We start from the raw sequence: 16,741 nt of genomic DNA, 5'->3' as shown, positions 1-16,741 counted from the left end.
TGTGGCGTTACCAAACTTGGTGGAGCTTGGCTCAAAGTGGAAGGGAACTTCATTGTGCACTGGGTTTGACAGAACTGAGGAGATTTGTTAAAAAAAAAAAAAATTAAATAATGCTTAGAGCTACAGAGAAAAGCATCATAATTGGAGACTGAACAGATTTGGATAGAACAAATAGGCTAAAACGGTAGGAAACAAGAGCAAGATCTGATATTTTGGCTCGTCAGGCTTCAGAAGTAGAGGTCGAGTTATATAAATTTTAGAATAGGACATTTGGACTAAAGTGAATTCAGTCAAGAGGAAGCTAGGTTGCTCAATGTACCTACTCAATAAAATAGTAAGTTCGTTGCCCCACAGTGGAGTTTGGGTGGTCAGAAAATTGGACACGTTCAATTTTTGACTTTCACACAAACATGCATAGGAGTCGCACAAGGTGACAGTTAACAAGACAATGACTGCAATAGGGGTCACTTACGACTGCACCGACATGGAAAAGTAGAAGCAAGGGAGTTGAGTAAGGGATTATATGCAAAACAGTCCGCTATACAGTTACCAATAGGAGGTTCTATCAAAAGAAGCTACATGAGAGATGTATAGAATACCTTTGTCTGTGTTCTGTGTTTGTGCGTAATCTCTGTAAAGTTGTGTCAGGCTGTTGTCGTTCATCTGAGCTTTGTGTGCGCGCTCGGTGTGTGTGCGTTTATGTTAGGGGTGTCCAAACGTTTTGCAAGGAGGGCCATATTTAGTAACGTGAAGGGGCCCGGGGGCCAATATCTCCCGGGGGTGGGTGCTAGTGGGACGTCCAGCGCTGCGCGTTCCCTTCTCTTTCGGGGGGGTGCTAGTGGGACGTCCAGCGCTGCGCGTTCCCTTCTCTTTCGGGGGGGTGCTAGAGGGACGTCCAGCGCTGCGCGTTCCCTTCTCTTCCGGGGGGGGGGGGTGCTAGTGGGACGTCCAACGCTGCGCGTTACCTTCTCTTCCGGGGGGGGGGGGGGTAATCGGACGTCAAGCGCAGCGCGTTCGCTTCTCTCCCGGGGGGGGGGGAGGCGGCTAGTGTGACGTCAAATCAAACGCTGCGCGTTCGCTTCTCTTCCGGGGGGGGGGGGGGGGCTAATCGGACGTCAAGCGCTTTGTGTGGCGGGCTCCATCTAGTGTGGAAACTGAGAAGTGCTCAAGCTGTTGTGCGGGCCACATTCAATTATGTTTTCAGAATTTGCTGCGGGCCAATAAAAACTGGACCGCGGGCCGCAGTTGGCCCGCGGGCCGTAGTTTGGACACCCCTAGTTTATGTGCACAACCTGTGTGGGTGCGAGCGTGTTAGGAGGAAGACGGCATGGATAAGGGAATCTCCTTTAAGACAGGAGGCAAGAAATGGGAGAGACCCTGTCATGAACGGTGTTTGGTTAGGAGGAATCATTAGGAAGTGCTCAAACTCTTCCCGCAAACACTCCTATCTGCCTCGTTCAAAAGGGCATTACAATTGACTACAAGAGTTGCAAAAGGCAGACGAAGAACATAGGTGGCATGATCAGGGCACTCAGACTGACGGATGTGTCCAATGCAAATTTACTGCCGCCTGATCTTCCCTCCTCACAGGTCGACAACCCCATCAATCCAGGAGACTGGGTCTACATCAAGGTCGTCAAAAGAAAGAACTGGGCCAGCCATGGTGGGAGGGACCATTCCAAGTCTTGCTGACTACCCCCACCGCAGTGAAGATCGCTGAACGACCCAGCTGGATTCACCTCAGCCACTGCAAGCTACAGGGAGTGCTGGACCCCTCATTTCGGGGTGGTGGCGAAGTCTGCGAACAACGATCCCAACTCCGCTAGGCGGGGGTATGTCTCGGTGTTCCTGTCATCTTAGTAGCAACGGGGCTCCAGATGCCAGGTGGATCCTCTGCAGCGTTGTGGTTGGAGCATGCTATGGTCTATGGACACATCTGAACAGACCAAGTGACAATGTTGACCGTGGAAAACGATGGTCACACGATGAGAACTTTGAGGACTGGTCATGAGACCCCAGAAACCCATACAAAACCAACACTTGGTACCGGTATGTGAAGGTCACTGTGAGAGCGCACACACAGGAGGGATGTTATGTGTGTGTTCGAAAACTCCCCTTGCTCCACACAAGTTCATTTGGAGGCCAGAGCAATGAATGTCACTGAAACGAAATGTATGGCATCCATGGGAGGAGTTGGATATCAACACCGTGCTGTCACAGACAGTGACGCTACCCCTACCGCCCTGGACTCGCAGAAATGAATCTGTGATCAAACTCTTTTGGATTAATCCCAATGCGACTGTTGGAGGACGACAGATGCCACGAGTGGCCTAAACAAAAAGGCTACCTGGAATGGACTACACGTGTTTCATCCAAGAAAACAAGACAACTGCTCTCCAGGAGGAAACTGGATGGGAGCTTTGGACATCACCGCTGTGTGCCAGGATGGGAGAGCCAGTTCAAGGCGTAAGGGCTCTCCTGCCAACATGGCTGCACCATTGGACGGGACCTACTTCATTCAGAACGGATCGTGGCTTTGTTTTTTTGTTTTTTATTGATAGCATTCTGGTCGCCTAAGGCAGAGGGACCGTGTGAGACCTTTCCTGCGATTTAACATCGGCCAGCAGGTTTTTAGATCACACACTAAGTTTGAACTGGAGTATTGTGGAAAAACCTCATCTTCACTGGAAGTTATTGCTATCATTGTTTGTTGTTTTTGTCATGTTTCACCCTACACGATCCCCAACCCGTCCGCTGTCATCTCTGTTTTTTATTGATCTTTTTTATTAGTGTTTTATTATTTTTACTATTCTTCTTTATGTTTTCTTGCTTGTGTTTGTGGATTGGGTTGACATAATCATATGATAAAACAGGAGGGATATGTCTGGGTTTTCCAAACTATCTTGATCGTATGATTATGTTGGAATGTATGTAACCTCCGTGAGTCGTCACCTTATCGTGGTGGAGGGGTTTGCGTGCCCCTATGATCCTAGGAGCCATGTTGTCTGGGGCTTCATGCCCCTGGTAGGGTCACCCATGGCAAACGGGTCCTAGGTGAGGGGCCAGACAAAGCACGGCTCATCAGCCCCTTATGATGAAAAAAATTAATGGATCACGTTTTCCCTCGCCCGGACGCGGGTCACCGGGGCCCCCCTCTGGAGCCAGGCCTGGAGGCGGGGCTCGAAGGCGAGCGTCTGGTGGCCGGGCCTTCGCCCATGGGGCCCGGCCGGACTCAGCCCGAAAAGGAAACGTGGGTCCCCCTTCCCATGGGCTCACCACCTGTGGGAGGGGCCAAAGGGGTCGGGTGCATTGCAAGCTGGGCGGCGGCCAAAGGCAGGGACCTTGGCGGTCTGATCCCCGGCTGCAGAAGCTGGCTCTTGGGACATGGAATGTCACCTCTCTGGCTGGAAAGGAGCCCGAGCTGGTGTGCGAGGCAGAAAAGTTCCGACTAGATATAGTCTGACTTGCCTCCACGCACAGTTTGGGTTCCGGTACAAGCCCTCTCGAGAGGGGCTGGACTCTCTTCCACTCTGGAGTTGCCCACGGTGAGAGGCGTCGAGCAGGTGTGGGTATACTTATTGCCCCCCGGCTGGGCGCCTGCACATTGGGGTTCACTCCGGTGAACGAGAGGGTAGCCTCCCTCCGCCTTCGGGTGGGGGGACGGGTCCTGACTGTTGTTTGTGTCTATGCACCAAACGGCAGCTCAGAGTATCCACCCTTTTTGGAGTCCCTGGAGGAAGTGCTGGAGGGCGCTCCTTCTGGGGACTCCATCATTCTACTGGGTGACTTCAATGCTCACGTGGGCAATGACAGTGAGACCTGGAAGGGGCGTGATTGGGAGGAACGGCCCCCCCGATCTGAACCCGAGCGGTGTTCTATTATTGGACTTCTGTGCTCGACACGGATTTTCTATAATGAACACCATGTTCAAACATAAGGGTGTCCATGTGTGCACTTGGCACCAGGACACCCTAGGCCGCAGTTCGATGATCGACTTTGTAGTCGTGTCATCGGATTTGCGGCCGCATGTTTTGGACACTCGGGCGAAGAGAGGGGCGGAGCTGTCAACTGATCACCACCTGGTGGTGGGTTGGCTCCGATGGTGGGGGAAGATGCCGGTCCGACCTGGCAGACCCAAACGTTCTGTGAGGGTCTGCTGGGAACGTCTGGCGGAATCCCCTGTCAGGAAGAGCTTCAACTCCCACCTCCGGCAGAGCTTTTCCCACGTCCCGGGGGAGGCGGGGGACATTGAGTCCGAGTGGACCTTGTTCCGCGCCTCCATTGTTGAGGCGGCCGACCGGAGCTGTGGCTGTAAGGTCATTGGTGCCTGTCGTGGCGGCAATCCCCGAACCCGCTGGTGGACACCGGCGGTAAGGGATGCCGTCAAGCTGAAGAAGGAGTCCTATCGGGCTGTTTTGGCCTGCAGGACTCCGGAGGCAGCTGACAGGTACCGGATGGCCAAGCGGAACGCGGCTTCGGCGGTTGCTGAGGCAAAAACCCGGGCGTGGGAGGAGTTTGGCGAGGCCATGGAGAATGACTTCCGGACGGCTTCGAGGAAATTCTGGTCCACCATCCGGCGTCTCAGGAGGGGGAAGCAGTGCAACGTCAACACTGTTTACAGTGGAGATGGCGTGCTGCTGACCTCGACTCGGGACGTCGTGTGTCGGTGGGAAGAATACTTCGAAGACCTCCTCAATTCCACCGACACGCCTTCCATTGTGGAAGCAGGGCCTGGGGACTCTGAGGCGGACTCTCCAATCTCTGGGGTTGAAGTCACTGAGGTAGTTAAAAAACTCCTCGGTGGCAAGGCCCTGGGGGTGGATGAGATCCGCCCGGATTTCTTAAGGGCTCTGGATGTTGTGGGGCTGTCATGGCTGACACGTCTCTACAGCATCGCGTGGACATCGGGGACAGTGCCTCTGGATTGGCAGACTGGGGTGGTGGTTCCCCTCTTTAAGAAGGGGGACCGGAGGGTGTGTTCCAATTACAGGGGAATTACACTCCTCAGCCTCCCTGGTAAGGTCTATTCAGGGGTGCTGGAGAGGAGGGTCCGTCGGGAGGTCGAATCTCGGATTCAGGAGGAACAGTGTGGCTTTCGTCCTGGCCGTGGAACAGTGGACCAGCTCTACACCCTCAACAGGATCCTCGAGGGTGCATGGGAGTTCGCCCAACCAGTCCACATGTGTTTTGTGGACTTGGAGAAGGCGTTCGACCGTGTCCCTCGGGAGGTTCTGTGGGGGGTGCTTCGGGAGTACGGGGTACCGAGCCAACTGATAAGGGCGGTTCGGTCCCTGTATCACCGATGCCAGAGTTTGGTCCGCATTTCCGGCAGTAAGTCGGATTCGTTCCCAGTGAGGGTTGGACTCCGCCAAGGCTGCCCTTTGTCACCGATTCTGTTCATAATTTTTATGGACAGAATTTCTAGGTGCAGCCGAGGCGTTGAGGGTGTCCGGTTTGGGGACCTCAGCATCGCGTCTCTGCTTTTTGCCGACGACGTTGTGCTGTTGGCTTCTTCAGGCCGTGATCTCCAGCTCTCACTGGAGCGGTTCGCAGCCGAGTGTGAAGCGGTCGGGATGAGGGTCAGCACCTCCAAATCAGAGTCCATGGTCCTCGATCGGAAAAGGGTGGAATGCCCTCTCCGGATCGGGGATGAGATCCTGCCCCAAGTGGAGGAGTTTAAGTATCTTGGGGTCTTGTTCACGAGTGAGGGGAGGATGGAGCGCGAGATTGACAGGCGGATCGGTGCAGCGTCGGCAGTAATGCGGACTCTGTACCGGTCCGTCGTGGTAAAGAGAGAGCTGAGCCAAAAGGCAAAGCTCTCAATTTACCGGTCGATTTACGCTCCTACCCTCACCTATGGTCACGAGCTATGGGTCGTGACCGAAAGAACGAGATCCCGGATACAAGCGGCCGAAATGAGTTTTCTCCGCAGGATGTCCGGGCTCTCCCTTAGAGATAGGGTGAGAAGTTCGGTCATCCGGGAGAGACTCTGAGTAGAGTCGCTACTCCTCCACGTTGAGAGGAGCCAGATGAGGTGGCTCGGGCATCTCATCAGGATGCCTCCTGGACGCCTCCCTGGGGAGGTGTTCCGGGCATGTCCCACCGGTAGGAGACCCCGGGGACGACCCAGGACGCGCTGGAGAGACTATGTCTCTCGGCTGGCCTGGGAACGCCTTGGGATCCCCCGGGATGAGCTGGATGAAGTGGCTGGGGAGAGGGAAGTCTGGGAGTCCTTCCTGAAGCTGCTGCCCCCGCGACCCGACCCCGGATAAGCGGAAGAAGATGGATGGATGTATGGATGGATGTAACCAGTAATAAATAACCTAGCTTGTCCCATCCTACACAACGTCGTAAAACATTCCCTTGCTATGTTTTGACTAGAGGTCAAGGGCTTTCTCTTCTGTATCCAGTCCACTCTCACCCCCACCCTGTTTCTCTTAATAAAAAGGCTCTTGTGGGAGGCCAGAGTCAGACCTCCATTCGATCATCGCTGTACGCACAGCGACGAATGGGCTCTCCACCTGCAGGTGTCAAAGGGCAAACTACTGTCTCCCGTGTGGTTCTTGCAAAATAAGTTAGAGTGAGCACCACTCTAACACGAGGCCTTGGCCGATTCATGACTCCAGCAATGCAGAGTATGTCCTGTTACTCCTCAGCTGGTTGGCAGCCGGTTGGCTGACTCGTCCTTGATTAGATAGCGTGTTGAGTGTCGTTTTCCTGTGGAACAATGCAACTTTCTTGCTAAGTGTCACACAATACTAATATTGAGTAAATATGGGATAAGTTATATGCAACTACTTCAACAGATATGTTTTTTCTGTAACACTTAAAGACAAACAGTCTCAATCAACAGCAACCCATAGATAAAAACTACAGAGTTGGCTTATAAGGAGAGAAGTTCTTATGAATTAAACAAAGAACTAGTGAGATAAGAAAGGAAGGGAGGTAAAGGAATTCTCTGACGCTAGACAGAGTCCAGAGTTGAAGCAAAGGACTCTCAACTCGTAAATAATGAGGCCTTTGGTCAGGCCGACCATCTAATTATTCCAACAGAAATGTTTTTGGTTTTCCAGATCTTGATATTGTGTAATGAGGTCACCTAATGGCCCAATGTCTTTGTTTCAGTCTTGAAGTGGGTGAAACAGCAATATGACAAGTTAGACAAACTCGTACTTTTTCATGTTCATATGCGGGCAAATCTTATTATTATTTTATATAAACATAACTGCTCAATCAGAACACGGCTACAGGACCAAGAACTTTGCGGCCACGTGGGCACACACGTGCGCGCACACACACACACACACACACACACACACACACACACACACACACACACACACACACACACACACACACACATACACACACAAATATAGGGGCGGTATACACATAGGTACCAAATGGTCAGGTGATGCTTTCCCGCCTTTTCTGGACAGTATAAAATCTTGCGAACTCGAGAAGGAGACTGTTGTTTTATCTGCTGCCGTGCCTGGTGTACTGGCCGCCATTAAACAATCCAAGATCTTGCCAATAAAGAACCAACTTGTTGGAATAATTTAGGTGAAGCCTTTGCTTGCCAGAGCTGGGGGCCTTATCTTTTACGAGTTGAACTCCTTTTCGTTTTCGTTCAACTAAGTTCTTCTAATCTTATCTCGTTCCAGGGATGTCCTTTGACTCCCAATCAGTTTTATGTATCCTTCCTGTCGTTCCCTTATCTGTTTGTTAACTGCTGTAAGAGGCCTTCACTAGCAATGAGCAGAGCTCCTTTGCACAGGCAAAATGTTCTTTGTTTAGTTCAAAGGAACTTGTTGGGAACTTGTTGGATTCTATGTATCTACTTATGTGTGCAAGATTTTCCACAGTATGTGACAGTTTGACCTCGTGATAATGACTTGGGAGCATATGGCTGGCTAAGGAGCACATGACCGGAGTCATGAATCGCGTTATACAATAAACTCCTACGTTAGCTAGTCATGACCAGGTCATGAGTCTATTATGAGATGGCTAAAGCAGACAAATGTCTTATTTAATCTAAAGTCATGAGTACGCCACGGATGTATGCATCCCAGGGGCACTAAGACCCTCCTGTTTAACTTTGTTAGTCATTAGACGACCATACTGCTCTTTCTATAATAGCATCCCTGTTGTTCTGTGGTCATGAGATGTAATTATGAGATGTCCTTCCTGTTTAAGAAACTATGCATTCATGTAGACTCCCCCCATTGTTGTTCCTCAATAAAAGGCACGACCAAACTGGAGGAAGAGCGCGACTCTCAGCCACACTTGCTGTGTGTCTGGTTTACGCCCTTCTGCAGAAGTCGCTTGCCATCAAAGGCATCTCCTGCTCTGTGAGATTCTTTTCAGATAAATGTTGTGAACCCAACAGAACTTCTTTCCTTTTTGTTAACTGTAGCTTTGATTCATAGATTGTTGTTGATCGGAACTGTTTTTGAAGTCGTTGCATATAAGTTATCCCATAGTTACTAAATGTTTGTTTAAGTGTTCAGGGTTATTTACTCATTATTATAAACTCATTAGATAAACTTAGCAAAGGTTTAGTTGCATTGTTCCACAGGAACGCGGCATTCAACGTGCTTCAAGTTATCTGGTCACAGTCGAGGACGAGTCAGCCAACCATGGAGAAGACAGCCGGTTGAGGAAACAGGACAGACTGCAATTCCAGTGCTGGGGTCACGGGCCGACAATTAAATGCTGAATCACACCACACTACATTCCTTAGCGACCGTAGCGCGCCGGGCACTCACTGTCTCATTGCTTTAAGAGCGTCTTTGTGTTTTAGGATGGCTTTACTGCTCCCACTTGCTTTCTTTGGAGGCATGATTAGGGGTTAATACAATCCTCAAAGTAACGAAAATACAATAACAACGGAGTCAGTCGGCATCCTGGCCGCGCGGTCGGGTTTTCTCGGGTCCTCCCGGGTCATCTCGCGAGGTTCGACCTCCGAATTTTGTTGGATAACCGAAGCAAAAAAATCTCGAATTTTTTGTTCAAATTCCGATTTGTTCGAGAACCAGGATGTTCGAAAACCGAGGTTTGACTGTAAAATAAATAGATGCAGCTCACTGACAAGTGCCGCTATTTGAGCTAATTTTAGAACAGTCCTGCGGGCGACTCATGCGGTCCTCATGGGCGACCTGGTGCCCGCGGGCACCGTGTTGGTGACCCCTGCTCTAGACCTTGCAGACATTTTCTTGGTCCTCGGTGTCACTAAAAGACTAGCGTTTTGCGAACGAAGGTTATGAGACTGAACATAAGGACAACTAATTCGACGAGATATGAAGGCGCTAAGCCATGCAATGATTTATAGCAGGGGTAGGCAATTCCGGTCCTCGAGGGCCGGTGTCCTGCATGTTTTCTATGTCACCCTGTTGCAACACCTGATTCAAATGATCAGGATTGTTATCCAGCTTCTGCAGATCTTGCCAATTATCTGACCATTTGAATCAGGTGTGTTGCAACAGGGTGACATAGAAAACATGCAGGACACCAGCCCTCGAGGACCGGAATTGCCTACCCCTGATTTATAGGTTAATAGAAGAACCTTGAAGTCACATCTTAAATGGACCGGGAGCCAATGTAAGTTGGCTAATATTAGGGTAATGTGATCAAATTTTCTTGTCCGTGAGACCAGCCTTGCAGCAGCATTTTGTACTAACTGTAAACTTTTGATGCTGGACTTAGGAAGACCAGAGAATAATGCATTACAGTAGTCCAGGCGCGACGTGATAAACGCATGTATAATAGTTTCCGCATCACCGGTCGAGAGGATCGGACGAATCTTAGCAATATTACGAAGGTGGAAAAACACAATTCTGGTTATATTCTTAATGTGCTTTTGAAAGGAGAGCGTTTGGTCAAATATTACCCCGAGATTAGTTACAGTTACTGTCTGTGCAGCTGTTTGCTTGAGTGTTGCTGAATAATGATTTTAATTTGATTGTGGGGTAAGGGCCTGCTCTTGTATTGTCTTACCTGTGTCGTACTGAAGTTGTATCGTCTGTGTGAGTGTTGCCTTGAGTATGGTGAATTGATATTGTAATTCGATTGTGGGGAGACTGATGGGGGTGCGGGGGCCTGGGCTCTGCGTGGGGCCATGTGCTGTGCTGGCGCGGGTGGGGGCCGGCGGCATTGATCGTCCCAGCCGACTCCCAGGGGTGGCCAACCTGTGACGTATCAATATTTAAATGCCCCCCCCACCCTAACGATTCTTTTGAACGGATCTTTTGAGTGAACTGATTCTAAAGATTCAGTTTACCTAAAAGAACCGGAATGCACATCACTAGATGACATGATCTTTGAGTCGCACCTCTTTGAGTGACGACCTGCGCGTGTTGCACTTCCGCCAACGCTTTCTTTTGGTACAAGCATGCACCACTTATCGTGCCTTGTGTTGGCCGGAGAGACAGAAAATGCGGAGAAAGCCAGATTGACCAGTTCGCAATCATGAGTACAAAGAAAAATTGGTTGCAAAACCGTGGCTCAAAGGTCCGCGCAAGTCAGGAAGCTGGAAGGCCTCGGGACGTTTGGGCGGCCCCAAAATTTGATTTGTAACGCAATTATTTTTCCTTTCATTAATTTATCACAGGGTCAGAGTCGCAGTCAGAGATAAACCTAGTTTTCGGTAGCAAGCAGTAAATTATTTTTAAAAATCTGTACTATCATGTGACCCATTTGAAAGAACAATATTTTAAGACCCCAAACAACTTTAGACTTAGCATTAAAGATTAAAGTGAAAGATTTAAAAACAATGTTTGTAGCAGCGTACGTGAAGGCCTTCAAAAACTTTTCTGAGTTCCCAGCTCACTTGAGCGCAGCAGCACGCCCCTCTGGATCAAAACAAATAAACTCAAATCTGTGCGCAAAAGAATGCAACTTTTCATGAAAGCTGTGATAACCTGACAGGAATAACATCACTTTTTAAGTAGAAGTCATTTTAATATTATATAAAGGAATTGGTGTGCTTTTCTCTTTGTTTTTCCAGAAAAGTGGAGTTTTCCCCCAAAAAGTGAAACCACAAAATGAGTGAGCAAAATGTCAGGCTGGTCCTCAGGTTGCTTGGGAAAAAAACTAAAATTCTACAACACCTTTTGTGGAATCCAGGCCATTGGCCAAAGAACCTCCTCCTCTGCCCTCCAGCTTGTGAATTAGATTTCGGTTTCTTTTGGTTGTCGTCTATGAAAACAGGCGCTCAGACTCTATCTTGTGCTTTGATAGATGTCGTCTCGCCACGCAAACAAACAAATAAAGGCAAATGAAGGGTTTCTTCATGTTTTCTTTTACTTGGATTAATAAGACAAAATAATATTTGGCCAAAGCAAAAAGTATCATCGTAATAATAATAAATTATGTGGCACCACAATAAGTTGTGGCAAGGCAATGTCTACCAAGTGTTTGTTTTTTTTGTCTTGCCACACACGAGGACTGTGCAAAAATGATGTATTTTTTTCACGTCATTTCAAAAACAGCGTGACCCTGTTGGATGTTCATAACTTCCTGCGCACGTGCGCGCGCGCACACACACACGCACACACAGTCAGCCAATGAGTTACAAGCAGAAGGCCAAAAGGAATCATTAAAAAAAGCAATATACAGCACCACACGTGTTTGTCGATATATACATATGTGTGTATATACGTTTGCAAACCTATTTTTTCCGCTTTTTAACCCCAAAGCTTTTCTTTTTGCTCCATTGTGCTTTCTGAAACAGCCCACGTTGGCGACCAAGCCTCGTCGCATATAAAAGTAGAGCTTTGGCGCCATGTCGTAGCATCTCATTGCCAAAGGACTACATTCAAGAGACAGGAGCGTCATTTGGAAACAGAAAAGTAGTGCTTGGGTGCCCTTTTGCGGCATCTCAGGAAATGTTAATGACTTGCAGTTTGTCAGCAGTCACAGCAGCGCTCAGTATCAGCGACGTTACTGCACTGTACACTTTACAGGACATGTACATCTATACACGACTAGCCAAAAACAGTTGTCCTGGCTTTTAGAGTGAAATTTCCACATGTAGCACTTGCACTATTGCAGGGCAACCTAATTAGTTTTGGGAAGGGGGCGGCGTGGCTCAGTGGTCGTCTCCCAAGCCGGAGGTCGGAGGTTCGCTCTGCAGCCACTGTGAAGACTGCGCCGAAGCGTCGCTCTAGATGCCGCCTCATCCATCAGTAGGTGAACGAGGGAAGCAGTGCAGAGCGCTCGGAGTAGCAAAGGTAGAAAAGCGCTACAACCCATTTAGTATTTTACCAACGGGTGGAATTATGGGGAGTACCTCTTCAACTTGCTGATCAGAAGGTAGGAGATGAATGGAAACATTTTAACAGGGGGTTGATCTGAAGGCGATTTGTTTGGTCAACATGCCACGGTGGGGGGGGGGCAAAAAAGCAAGCCACTTTTAGATTGGAAGCCCACCTTTGCAGGGCCATTTCAAGTGGACCTAACAATGTTTGTCTTTGTGGGGAGGATCCACCGCCAAAGCCAGTTTGATCACACTGCCATGACAATTGAGGGCACTGCAGCTCTTCACTTTGAATATGGACATATATTTTTTCTTTGGATTGTTTTACATTATGGTCTACGTGCCCTCTCTGTATCCATTGCAACCTGGTCATTCTGGAAGGGGGATCCTCCCATCTGTGGTCTCTTCTCAAGGTTTCTCATTTTTCCCCAGTACGGGTTTTTCCTTGCCCTCCTGGGAGTTTAGATCAGGGGATGTTGAGAATAATTGTCAATTTTGCACATGTGAAACCTTTTGAGACTTGTCTGTGATTTAGGGCTATATAACTAAACTTGACTTGACTTGATCAAGCAGCCTGGATTTTGCCGACCCACAAAAAGAGTCTCTGAAGGCCATGCCCAAAAAAAAGTTTGTTTGATGTCAAGTGGCCATTTTAGTTTGAATCAATACGCACGTGACGAGAAATTTGGCAGACAGCTCCCGGACAAGAAAATCTCAAGAAGCCATTCTGCTTAACAGGGAGTTTTACGTTCTAATGAGAAGCAAATATTTTGGGTGCTTTTTATTTGCCAACGGAAGCGCTCCCATCAACCAAACTTCTCAGTAGAGTCCGATTGCGACCCAATTCGAAGCTGGTTGGGAGACAAACAGGTTGGTGGGGTAAGTGTGTGTGTGTGCGTGTGTGTGTGGGGGGTCTTCTGACTTTCCAAGCTACACTCCAAATTACCTCGTCCTCTGCCCTCGAGTTAAAAAAAAGGGCTGTTGTGTGTGAATGTGTAGCAATGTCACAAAAGATACAAACAATCCCTTTTAATGGGCGAATTAAGGATACGTGTGCATTGATGACAAGTGAATTGGCTTCCAAGTTCCTGCCCAATGGAACTGTGCAAATGTGTGTTGATTAATGTGTTGCTGCTCCCTGCGGCACCTGTCAAAGTGAGTGAGAGAGCCACGGACTCCACAAAAACATGTCATGGACGCCAGTCTTTTACCCTAAAAGTTGCAATATTATAAGGATAAAGTCAAATCAAATTAAAGTGTTTTTTTTTTTAAGCTTAATGTAAGTCTTTCCCCAACAAAACGTTGTCTTCAAGAGAATGTACATATATTGATGGGGGATTTGTTGATGACTGGCTCTAACACTTGTCAGTAAGAAAGTGACTGTGTGTTTGTGCGCGTGCGTGCGTTTTTGAAAGCATGGTCTTCTCAGTCATAAAAAAACAAAAATCATACAACCAAAAACATGCATCATGATTGTTCTCTGCTTTGCTTTTGTCGTGATGGGTCGGCGTTGAAGAGATGAAGTGGAAAACGGAAGTGCCCGCCCGAGAGGGACCATTGGAGCTCAGAGAATAGAAAGGAGTATTTCCGATGGAGGGGGCTACGTCAAACAAAACATGTTGGTCCGAGAAGGAGGAGGATTCATGTCGGATGACTGACTGACAGATGGGGCACAAACGTTACACTCAGACTTTCCTTCCTACACTGTTAGACGCCCTGCTCCTGTCTTTCCACTTGTCTTGCTCCCCTTTCTGGGTCACGTGGCTCTCCCGCAGGCCTCTGATGGCAGTGCGCTTCTTGTGTCGGGGACAGCGAGGGCACCGGGACAGAAGGGCTCCGCTCGGCCTGCGGCTGTGGCTCCTCGCTGCGCTGCTGCTCCTCTTCCGGCTCCAGGCGCAGATCCAGGTCCTTGCAATGTTTCGACTCCTGACGGCATTCCGCTCCCTCCTGGAGTTCTGACTCCCGATGCGGCTGCGGTTCTGGCTCCTGGAGCAAATCAGGCTTCTGGCGCAGAGGGGCCCGCTCCGACTCGTCCCGCTCTCGCCGCCGCCTCCTCTTGGGGCTCCCCGGGGAGGCATCGTTAGCAGAGGCGCCGTGCGGCACGGCGGGCAGCGCCATGATGCCACCGTGTGGCACAAACATATGCGGGTAGAGCAGGCTGTGCGACACGCCGGGTATCAGGAAGGGGTTGAAAGTCAGATGGCCGCCGGGATGCGGGTCGCAGTTATTCTGGCCCTGGGAAGGGGCGGCCTCGGCGGATGCCGCCGAGGTGCCGCCGCCCATCTCTGCTGCGCTGGCAGTGGCTTTAGCGGCCGGCGAGGCGGAGGAGGGGGAGTGCAGCGGCATGACACTGAACAGTGCATGTTGTGGGACGGCGGCCCCGCGGGGGGACGGCGGCATGCCGTGCAGCATCATGGGTAACATGCTCAAGCCGTTCTTGGCATCCTCAGCCGATGCCCCGCCCACGCCCGCCGGAAAAACGTGAGGGAAACCCGCCGCCATGATGCTGGAGATAGGGATGCCGGGCAACCCGCTGCGCAGGTTTTGCATGGCCACCACTGAGTCGACGCCGCTCAACAGGGCTCCGTTCATGAAGATGGGCGGCGGCGGGCCCGAGGCATCTGACGGGAGGGGTTTGGGCATCTCACTGCGCGGACGGCGGCCGCGACGGCGCGACGAGGGGTCTCGGTTGACCGGTTCCGTCAGGATGCGGGAGAACTTTCCCTCTGGGAGGAAACCCTGCGGGCGCGAGACTGGGTGATCAGACAGGTTTGGTGGCAGTGCCCGTGGGTGAGACCCCAAAAGTGTTTGTCACTCACGGAATGTTTGACCACGTCCGCCCAGTCTGGAGCCACAAAATACTCTGAGTTGGCATCCAACCAGCGGGACAGCTCCTTGATGGCTGGAGCCATCGCGCCACCCAGCTGCAAGGCGGGATAACACAAGTTGGACAATGGATTGAGCGGCACCGGCGCACATTCAGACCATAGACGGTCAGAGGGCCGACCCTCCTGCCTCTAACCCAGTGGTTCTTAACTTGATTTGATCGAACCCTAGGGGTTCGGTGAGTCTGTCCCAGGGGTTCGGCAGAGCCTCCACTGCGGAGGTCTGAACACACTTGATTTATCGTGTAAATTCACGATGACGCATATCTGAAGTGGTCTCACAAAGGCAACAGCAGAAGTCACACTGATTTGTAGGTATTTGAATTTGAAAAAAAAAACTATATATATTTTTCACTAAAGAGGGGTTCGGTGAATGCGTGTATGAAACTGGTGGGGTTCGGTACCTCCAACAAGGTTAAGAACCACTGCTCTAACCCCTCCGGCAGCGCGCTGACCAACAAAGGCGGCGTGGACGTACCCGCCGTCCGGTGGCGCGGTGCACTACGGGCACGCGCTCTTCCCCTGTCAGGGAGTTGACGTCCAGCTTGGTGGGATCTTTGCAACGGTGGCGCCGCTGCTTGGGCCGCTCCACCAAACCGTGCAACACGCCCGTGCCAACCTGCCGAGGGCAAAGACCACAAGTCAGGAGTGATTTTGCCATGTCTGCTCGCTATTATTGGTTGCAATCATTACCATGATTATTTCGGCTCAACCCGCGCCGTTTTTTTTGCCAGAGATGTATTGTCATCCTTGTTTTAGTATCGCTGAAGCCACTAAAATAGCCTTTTAGAGGCCTTGAACTACATTTGTTCAATCATTCTTCTTATTCCCCAAATTAAATCTGATTTGTGGGCTTCAACATATCCTTGTTATAAAAATCAACTTTGATTATTATTATTTACTATTATCATTGTTTCAGACCTTACAGTTGTAATGTCTGCAACATTCAAAAAATTTATTGTACTATTAACATTTCTGAATAGCAGCGAATAGTGCACCATTTTGGAGGCAGTTGTTTGAATCGTTATGTTGTCATCAACCAGTGCACCAATTACTAAAGCAATAAATGTTGGATTTTTCTTTGTACAAGTTCAACTCCCAGCAAGTTGTTTGAGTCCTCCCTCTTCGCTTTCGGCTAACTTTCTACTTATGGCAAAGGTATTTCCAAAATTCAAGTTGCCCTCCAGCAAATACCTCCACCCTACCCCCACGTAGCGAATACGCGACAGGCATTTTTTAGAAAAATGCAAAGTGTGAAATAACATACATGAACCAAAGGAAGGTCCAAGCTGTATCCCGGTTTGTGTCGCAGCCACTCCATCAACCCTTTGCCGGTGGTCCCCTCCCGCTCCATGGCTGCCGCCTCGGGGCGGGGCGGCGTGGACGCCGAAGTGGGTGCGGACGATGTCATAGGCGGTGCCGCCGCTGGACACTCTGAGGATGAGGCTGACTGAGCTGACGTGGATGGCGACGCCGCCGACGGGCTCAGAGCGTCGGCGCGACCCTGGACATGCGAACAATATATCCACGGACGTGGTGTGTAGGTAAATGGCCCTCTATCCGCCGCAGATGGATGGTTTATGGTTTGGAGTGGATGCCA

General features: G+C 50.0%; 1 protein-coding gene across 11 annotated transcripts in view; it reads right to left on the bottom strand.

Moving 5' to 3' along the window:
- Window positions 1-4,870: 4,870 nt before the first annotated feature.
- chd6 (chromodomain helicase DNA binding protein 6) overlaps window positions 4,871-16,741 on the bottom strand; it is a 64,104-nt gene continuing 52,233 nt past the window's right edge. For 10 of the 11 annotated variants that reach the window (XM_037252447.1, XM_037252456.1, XM_037252455.1 and 7 more), the window contains exons 45-48: window positions 16,409-16,645; window positions 15,620-15,760; window positions 15,076-15,180; window positions 11,419-14,995 (exon numbers count right to left, since the gene is read on the bottom strand). In XM_037252447.1, coding sequence (XP_037108342.1) covers window positions 13,964-14,995; window positions 15,076-15,180; window positions 15,620-15,760; window positions 16,409-16,645 — 1,515 coding nt within the window. In that variant the 3' untranslated portion in view covers window positions 11,419-13,963. Of the gene's footprint in view, window positions 4,884-11,418; window positions 14,996-15,075; window positions 15,181-15,619; window positions 15,761-16,408; window positions 16,646-16,741 lie in introns of those variants that run through there. The other variant, XR_005098047.1, reaches the window with a different exon arrangement.

This window comes from Syngnathus acus, chromosome 5, assembly GCF_901709675.1.
Source record: "Syngnathus acus chromosome 5, fSynAcu1.2, whole genome shotgun sequence".
Lineage (NCBI taxonomy): Eukaryota > Metazoa > Chordata > Actinopteri > Syngnathiformes > Syngnathidae > Syngnathus > Syngnathus acus.
The sequence above is the reverse complement of the archived record's forward strand: the minus strand, read 5'-3'. Positions and strand labels throughout refer to the sequence as shown.